Source organism: Xyrauchen texanus, chromosome 43, assembly GCF_025860055.1.
Source record: "Xyrauchen texanus isolate HMW12.3.18 chromosome 43, RBS_HiC_50CHRs, whole genome shotgun sequence".
Classification (NCBI taxonomy): domain Eukaryota; kingdom Metazoa; phylum Chordata; class Actinopteri; order Cypriniformes; family Catostomidae; genus Xyrauchen; species Xyrauchen texanus.
This window is the reverse complement of record NC_068318.1, coordinates 25,936,139-25,945,218: the sequence shown is the minus strand read 5'-3', so window position 1 is coordinate 25,945,218 and position 9,080 is coordinate 25,936,139. Positions and strand designations below refer to the sequence as shown.

The 9,080-nt window shown below is 38.5% G+C and overlaps 1 protein-coding gene across 1 annotated transcript; it reads right to left on the bottom strand.

The window, feature by feature from the left end:
• Positions 1–363: 363 nt before the first annotated feature.
• LOC127636128 (WSC domain-containing protein 1-like) lies at positions 364–7,119 on the bottom strand. Its single transcript, XM_052116537.1, has 8 exons — positions 6,705–7,119; positions 6,503–6,617; positions 5,385–5,569; positions 4,090–4,211; positions 3,596–3,767; positions 3,340–3,504; positions 2,498–2,698; positions 364–716 (listed from the first exon to the last, which is right to left on the bottom strand). Exons 1-8 carry the CDS (start codon positions 7,114–7,116, stop codon positions 364–366), a joined length of 1,725 nt encoding a protein of 574 aa, XP_051972497.1. The 5' UTR covers positions 7,117–7,119.
• Positions 7,120–9,080: the final 1,961 nt, after the last annotated feature.

Genomic DNA, 9,080 nt, shown 5'->3' with positions numbered 1-9,080 from the left:
ACCTGTGCCCACATGCATCTTGAAAATCCAAAGAAACACAGGCGACAGAATGTTATTGACAAATAAATACAGAAAATAAACTAAATAAACATGCCTCAGTATTTTATAATACTTTAAGGTTAAGATTACAATTTATTTAAACTTATACTTAAAATTATCCAAAGTAATCACCTTAATGACACTATGTACTAACTAGACATGGGCTCCTTGGGCAAAAAAGACATCAAACTGCTGACAACAAAACTACAAACAAAAGCTCTTGCAAATGGTGGACAAACTAAACCATTCCAAAGGCATCCAGGCACTTCATGGTTCTGTTTTTCTCCCCTCTAGTAAAGGGCGATATCTGTGTATCATGTAGTCTCATCTGGGCATGTAGTCCTGTGGTAGACCGCTGAGGTTTCTGTCTTTGAGGGCTTTATCTACTGTGTGGATGTGTTCATCTATACTAGCTCTCATCTCGGTGGTGAAGGGATCAAAGTTTTGACCACGAGATCCAGAGCGTTTAAAATGCCCATCTCTGTTGCTTTCCATACATACAAGTCTTTCCTCTGGAATGCTGATGTTCAGGAAAGCAGTAATAGTCTTTAACTGAGGGACAAGATCTTTTTGAAGATTCTCAAAATGTACCACAAGCAGGCGATGGGCAAATCGCAGCCAGGCCAGAGCATGAGACACCCACCAGGAGGAATAACTATCCACAAACTCAGACCATTCTGTGAATGAAATGGTACAATACTTAAAACCAAATCCAACAGACTCTTTAACATGCTTAAAACAATTGCTATCAGATGTAAATGTAAGAAATAAGTTATAAGTACACTGTTCACTTAAAGGGTGAACCAAAATGTTTAATTCTGTCATCATTTACTCACCCTCATGTTGTTCCAAACACACATGTCTTTCTTTTGTAGACTACTGAAAGGGGTTTTAAAGGATGTCCCGTTTGTCGATTTTAATACAATGGCAGCTGATAGTGAATCACTTCAAAGATGAAAAAAGTGTCATAAATGTAATCAGTGTGGCTCATGTTTCATATTCCAAAATGTAAGTTATTTTACTGTGAAAATCTTTTTGCTTTCTCTTTTCACCCATGAACGTGCAAAGGAGAGCTATGGCAGATGTCAAAATTTTTACTGTAAAATAACGTGATTTTCAGCATGTTTATGACCAAAAACGTTTGTATGCCTTTTGAAGTCTTAGAATATGATGCATATGTCACATTGATCCTCTGTAAGCTTTAAAGTGAGTCACTCTTATATGTCTTTATATTGAAGTTAGCAAGTGGGATCCCCTTAAAACGGCTTTGCTTTGCCTTGGCTTTTGTGTTCCAGAAAAAGAAAGAATGTTTTTTTTTTTTTTTTTATATATTATTTTATTGTCCAAGGTTATACAGCTGTTGAAGTAAAGAGATTTGCTGCCAGACTGTTTTTTAGCCTCTTGTGCCACGAGAGTTATGTTTTTAAGATGCTAAGGGTGTGTTCACAGTTGTAGTTCGGTTCTCTTGGTCCTCTTGGTCCAGACCAAAAATTTAAATGATACATTTAGTCCTGGTTTGTTTAGCATTCACACTGTCATTTTTAACACCAAACCTAAAGATACAAAACAAAAGGCATCAGGAAAAGTCACAATCTGATTGGACAGCTTTTATGACGTATATGTTTTGACGGAACTTACCAAACATCCAAAACAATGCTGGCGAAATGCGCTCGTTGGATATGTATATATGGTTGTATTTTTACCAGCTGAGAACAAACGAAGAGTTAATAAAATGTGTAAAGGAGTCAGAACAACACCAGGAATTCCTCCGTTGCACACACAAACGAAGATATGCTGCAAGGACAGCTGACGGGCGGTTCCAACACCAGTACCGAAATGTAATGGGAAACATAGCTCCTATGATGACAAGAACCAGGTATGCTTGAGGTCAGTATTAGGCAAATTACTTCCTGTTTTTGGTCCATTTAGACGTCTTTGGTCCATGTTGCATTCATATATCAATCAAACCGTACCAGAGTTCTTTTGGAAGTGGACCGAAACCCACTTTTCAGACGGTTCTCGGTTCGCATGTTTAGTGTGCATCAAGGTTCCGGTAACAGTGTTCACACTTGTTCAAATGAAGCGCACTAACAGAGCAATCGCACCAGAGTTCGTTTTAATCTAACCAAACCTGCCAAGTGTGAACACACCCCAAGTATAGAACTCTGTGTCGAAACCTCTGTTGTGTCCCATCTACCTTATCAACACATTCAGGGGCTGTACACACAGGTTGCATTCTTGCATTAAAAAAACACTATACAGAGTGCAACAGAATGGAACAGAACAGAGGTTTTGACACAATGTCTTAAAAACACAACTCTAATGGTGTATGATACTATGAAAAGCATGACGTGATGCAACGTGTAAAGATGTGCATACAGACCAACAATCAATACTAAAGCCCAGATGGAACGCAAGAATGCTGGCTGAATTTAAATTCTGCTTCTGTCCTTGGTACCTTTGCCTTTCCAGTGAACATCCGACGCATAGCCCAGGTGTCCGGCACACTTGCGGTTGAACTCTGCCATCAGAGAGCGATAGGGGTTTCGCATTAGCAGAATGGCAGAGTCGAACGTTTCTATCTCTCGCTGGCCGCTCTCATGAGTCTTGATGCAGATGACTCTCCCACTCTGCCAGTAATCCTTCTCGCCTTTAAAACCTGCAGCAGGGTGGAAACACACACCTGTGCATCAAAGCTCCACCCCTTAATTGAGGTTACTTTTTTAACAGCTTGGGATATTTAATAAATTAAGTTGTTGATTGTTTCATTTCAGTATCAACTTTGTCTCAGATGTTTCTCCAAAATTGTAGCAGTAGGTTACTCTAACTTGTACAGGAAGAGTATAGATAAAAATAAGGTTATCATAGCTCAGATAATTTGATTGTAGAAGTTGAGAAATGTTTGAGTTCACACTGAAAGCTCTGACATGTGATGGCAGCTTGTGTTATCTTGGCAAATCTGTGCCACATTGTTGAGCACTTCTATCATATCACATTTCTTCTGAAACTTTAAAGAAGACACATTTGAGATTACCATGTTTTTTTTAATGTATTTTTTTTATGAAAAATCCAAAAGTCTCCATTTGCTAAGCATGTTTTTTAATTTCTACGAGAGTGAAAGAGAGTGAGAGTGATCCGTTTTTTCTGTCCTTAATCTAAATGTTCATCAAATATCTAAAAGAGCAATAGCTAAAAATCGTGCTTTTGAAGTGTTTTGTCTCTCATTCATGATCACAGAAAATCTCACTGTTAAAAGTGTTGAGAAAATTAGGGTTTAAACATGTGTTTGTGGAATCTCACCTTTGTTGTATAAAGAACCGTCAAAGTAATAACTGCCAGTGTAGAATCCAGTGGCCAACTCAATCAAATGACGTAACCAGGTGTTTCCTGCCCCTGGAAAGCTAGAGAGGGCTACAAGGGTGCGGGATTTCTGGGGCAGAAACGTCCGTTCTTTGCATTTTTTATCTGAAAGAGCAGATTTAAGGTAAGATGAATTCTTGAAGAGCAACAAGAGTAAGTTATGTGGCAGGTTGGAAATGCTCTATCTTTACAGTACCTAGCACAGGTGTGCTGTAGACCCAAAAGTAGTCAAGGTCATTAGTGGATGCACGATTTGTTTGGTTGGCCCTCCCACAAACGTGTTCCTGCTCACTCATCTGCATTGTTAAGAGAAAGGGGGTGTAGCTACAAAAACAGTCCCGCCCTGTCAATAAAGCCAACGGCAGCTCCTGATAAGGTCAGAAACATTTTAAAAAGGGTCAGAAAAGGGTTCATTTAAAAACAAAACATATGTAATGAGGTCTTGTTAGCCAACAGATGTTCTTATAGTGTTTAGACTTCATCTAAATAAATATGTACTTTAAATTTGCTACAGATTTACTGATATCAAGGAAGTTCCTGTAGCTAAACTGGCAGAGTATGGAGCTAGCAACATCAAGGTCATAGGTTCAATTCCAGGATTCTTAGGGCATCTATAAATTTACCTTGCTTTAGAGAATAGCATCTGCAAAATAAATAGATGTAAATATTTTGAACATCTGTGAATTAAACCTGATCTGTGCAGGACTCTATACAATGCAGAGGCGTATGTGTCGTCCCAAAGGTCTGAATCAGGAAGTCAGCGGTAGAGCTCTTTGACCTCTTGAAACAGCCATGGTAGTGGACCGTTCTGTCTGAGAAATATTGAAGAGAGAACATCGGACAGGCTTTCTTTTCCAGAGTATTTTCTGTACTTCTCTGTATTGCTGAATCACAGCACATTTAAAGAGTGAAGTAAATTGCAAAAGAATGAAAGAATGTAATAAAAAATAAAACATTTCTGTGCATAGCTGAGGCTACATGAGAGCGGTCAGTCTGCACGTGCATTCACAGAAACAGTATGTGCGCACATGCGCAGTCTGTCAATCAAAAATGTGAGATCTCAATGTCACTTGATAGTCACTAATCAGCAGGAATCGGTGTCAAACCCATTTGAACAGCTCATCAGAGATATATGCTTGTCATGAAAACAGACATGAGAGGAAAACTCTAATAGTTAATGTTGAGAAGCCTACGTGCAAATGCCTATTAGTGATTTGCATTACTTTAATGCAAAACGCCAAAGAGGGTGAAAATAAATCTTTAGTACTTCTCACTGGAGCAGTTTTGGAGTTACAAAGTTGGATCTCTCTCTTTTGTTTTTGAATATATCTCTGGTGAGTGTGATGTTTAAAACTCATGGTGTTTATTAGTTAGTTGGCAATATCTTTGACAGTGACAACAGAACTGATCATAACTGTTTATTACTGTATATTGCAATGAATGTGGCAAAAAGTGGCTCTCCACCAGGCTCTGCTGGTGGAGCCAGTTTTCTGTCTATATAGCATGAATACAATGCCAATGTCAGTTAGCTACTTTATGTGTAATTCAAGTCATGATTTCATTGGGAAAATGGAGTAGATTTTTGGTGCATTGTTTAAAAATAAATAATATTGATTGAACAGTAAGTTTCATGAAGTTTCTTCGAAACATGAATTACTTGTAGTAATATATACTGCACGTATATGAAGTGTCCTTTGTTCTTTGGCTGGTTAAGGCATGAAGTCCACAATCTGACACAGTCTTCTGTTTTATCTAATCTTTCTGAATCCAGGCTGGTTTTTGGCACAAGGTTCTGGCCTGCATCCAATGAACAACTTCTAAACAAAGTTCTCTAATCCATTAAGATATTAAGAATGCCATATGATTGAGGCATGTCCTATTCCAAGGACATCTGTGTGTGGCCTATTCAAGCAGATCTGTGATTATCTGGGTCTGCCGGCATTCTGTTCTCATGCTTGTTATATTTCTGCTTGAATGTGACTTACATCTCTTCTGTCCTGGAAGCCGATCTTCAACTCTGTATACAGACAGACGGCCCACACCGCCGCAGGGGGAGCCCTTCTCCCCCCTGCATTCCAGATTGCAGTCCTCTCCCCGAGCCCGACGGGCACAAACGCGATTACCACAATGGCACTCCGCTCCATATTCCAGCCCAGCGTACCGAAACCCACTGCAAAGAGGAAACAGGCTTCACTGTGGAGATATTACAAGCACATTCTATTCTGTTCCATATCATTCTATTCTATTCTGTTCTAAATTTGTGTGTACAGTTATCAGCATTAGTGTTGGCCCTTCACACTTCCCACGTCCACGTCCACTCTGTTTTCAGTTGCAAATGCATTGATTTCACAACATTTATGCCTCAAGTCCCGTTGACTACCTGCCCTCTCCAAATATTGGATAGGCCTAATTTGATGCACTTGCTGTATGCACATTTATTTTACATTGTTTTTTAATAGCATTTATTAATTAATAAAATGTAATTATTAAAAAAAAAAAATTATTATCCACATTGGATTTCTTAGGCTATTCTCTGACCGCCTAATCCCATCCACATCTCATGGAAGTACTATCAGCTCTCGCCTTCAACTTCCCAACAAGAAATCTAATCGGGTCACATAGATCCTGCGGTAGATCCACGGGAATGCAGACCTCTTATCCAAACTAATACATTTTACATTCTCTCTGTGGTTTCTACAGTAAGATGAATGTGAATCTTTCTGTTCATTTTGGAACTTTTATACAATTCACCTGAACGTTCCTGTTGGTATTTCTTAGATGACCTGTGTAGAAGGACAATCAAAGACAGAGTCCCTCTAGTTCTGAAAACCCCAGTCATCATAAAATTTCACTTTTATATATATATTTTCTGTTTGAAATTTTGAATATTTCTCTTTGTTAGATGGTCTTAAGTGTGTAGCATTCATATTTTTCTCACTCTGACTCTTAGTCTTAATATTTGGCTGGACTCCTTGTCAGCCAAATCAGCCAACTCTCAATTTGCCACCTGCCTCTGTGCATGAACACTAAATGCACTCTTCTGAAAGCACAGAGTTTCTTTCATTTACTCTATTTACTTTTTTTGGATTATTATAGGCATTACCTTTCTGAGCAGGTGTCCTGACATAACGCGCTGGTCATTTTTCGGAAGTCATATAGGACGGTCCCACCAAGTGCATGTTCCGTTTCGTTGTTTATGAAACACCCAATATAGGTCCCTAGTTTAAAGTGATTCAGAAAAATAATATTCAATTATAGACACATCTTTAAAAATAAATAAATTCAAGGGTAGGATCAAGCCTTACCTTTATGTCTTGCTTCCTTTTGTAATCGATTGCGTTCAGCTGAGCTTTCCTGTTCAGCTCCATTATTGTGGAACCAATGGCGTCTCAGATGCCTGATCTCCAGGTTACGGGATACGAGGTGGCTCTGGTCCATTCTGCTGCCTGATGGATCGAGAGGTCTGTTCTCCACATCCTGAATTACTCTGGCACCATTCCTCCTGTAGAACCATCTTGCACCAGGTACCTCCAGGGCTTGAGGTGGTGCCAGTAGGTAGGGGAGTGCGACCGTATCTGTTTCTCTCTGAAATGTTACCATACTGGATCGCTGAAGCAGTAACACACTTCCTGCCATGATATAAGCCACGCCCAGGAAGAGAAGGAACAACTGAGCCTGCCTTAAGAAGTGCTGTAGTCTGTAGAACGGTTTGGCCATACTCTTCTTGTACTTGTTCAGACCATCCAGATTGATGCCAAATAAGACTGGACAAATAAATAAGAAGTTCTAACAAAGACTCTGATCTTCATTCTCTTGAACTCTTTTTGCCCATTTGGGTCAAGAGCATCACAGTGTATTCACAGGACAGAGCCCTAAAATAAGGAGAAAATTCAGAATTAATACAAGCATTTCAGCCGTGCATTAAAGTCATGATCAGACAAAAACAACCACTGAACTTGAATCTCAATTTAATCTCAACTCAAAACAGCAATGCAGTGACAAACAACAGCCGCAAGGAATGAGATAAAACAGCCAGGCTTCTGATAAAACCAGTGACAGAAATCAAATAACTTTCAGTAGGCTGTAATATATTTTTATATTTGTCATATTTCTACACTATAAGCAGAAGGAGCTAAAATTGATATTTGAATTGATAAAGGTTCTGGTTCTTATGTTTTCTTTTTAAAATTTTTGAGAAAACAAGAAAAAAAAAGGTGTTAATCTGAAGAGAACAGCTAGATGAAACCCAAAATATTGATTTGCTTCTCATGTATCAATGTAAGAAAACAACTGCTTAACATCTACTAAAGAAATCACTTTCTTTTAGTGAATTTGCAGTGTCTCCTGGTCTTTAGTGTTGTCTGGTGGTTTATGGGATGTGAGTTTTCTATCAGAGTAATGGGCCAGAAGACATTTCTGCCTTTAGGAGGGAAACATCCTGCCAACGTCATGTCACAGATCAAGAGAGCTCCCTCGTACTGCAGACACATGTGAAGCATGTTTAATTAGTAATGATGACTTCGATTCCCATCAGAACTTTACAATGATGCATGCAACATAAGGCAATGCCTGTTGAAATGTATCATCCAGCCTGCAATGTTCGACAGTTTGTATAATCTCTGGATTACTGTCTTTGCTGTAAGAGAAATCTCCAACCATGGACAGGAAAACAACATTGGTCCTGGACAAAGACTAGTGTTTTGTGTCTGCAGACAGGATGGAAATCAGATGTTTATCATATGATCATATTCCAAAAAGACAGTGCTGTATCTACTGTTGTAGGGAAATCAGCACATGTGCCTGTGCCCTAATATCTGGCAGAAGCAGACCTTACAGTTTCATACATGATACTTTATTGAATGCTTGTTTGTTCCTTTGGATGTTTGCTGTTTATGCTCTTTAAAAAAACAGTTAGAGTGTACATTCAGAGCTATATTTAGTCTACTTTTTTAATTTAGTCTAGACTATTCTAGCGGGAAACAACAGAACAGCAGAATGCCAGTAAATATAGCTGTAAAGCACTCATTTGTTTCCATAGTGAACTACACATTAGCAAACTACACATTTTACCACATGCAAAATCTCTCATCAGTGGAGAGGGTTTGTGGACCATTAGATCTTAAGGATTGTGATTTTTAAAAACTCTAAACCATTTGCTTGTTATATTATTAAGGCTTTACAGTGTCAAATAGAAGTCTCATCAGAAATGTGTTAATTAAATCAGTCTGAAGTATAAGAGCAAAATACAAAAACATCTGAAACAGTAATTGTCTAAATACATTCAATTCAAAGAAGCAGATATTCTGAATAGCCTACAAGATATTAACACTAGATTGATCAATATGATTACTCATAAATGCATGAAATCCGCCTTTAAAGCCATCTTGAAAACTTTTCTGACGCAAACTAATTTCAGAGCGAGACTAATCATCACAATGTGGTTCATCTTTGGTCAAGCGCGTTGAGTCCGATTCCGGTTTCAGCACTACGGACAGCTCCTGTAGTTCAGTCCCAATAGACTTTTGTTCATATCTCTCTTTAAATATTGTTCGAAATATTTAATATGAAATCTACATGAAAGATGAAGCGAAGGAAATGTTATGTTCCTGGTATATCAATAGGCTATCTAGACGAAATCGTGATGGTTTTATAAGAGATTGAGACAAAACTTGCACATGCTC

Excerpts from the sequence above, each read along its gene's own strand:
- LOC127636128 (XM_052116537.1), bottom strand. The coding sequence starts at position 7,116 with ATGGCCAAACCGTTCTACAGACTACAGCACTTCTTAAGGCAGGCTCAG. Across the intron at positions 5,570-6,502 it reads CAGGACACCTGCTCAGAAAG|TGGGTTTCGGTACGCTGGGC; the intron begins GTAATGCCTATA and ends TCCTCTTTGCAG. Across the intron at positions 3,505-3,595 it reads CTACAGCACACCTGTGCTAG|ATAAAAAATGCAAAGAACGG; the intron begins GTACTGTAAAGA and ends CTGCTCTTTCAG.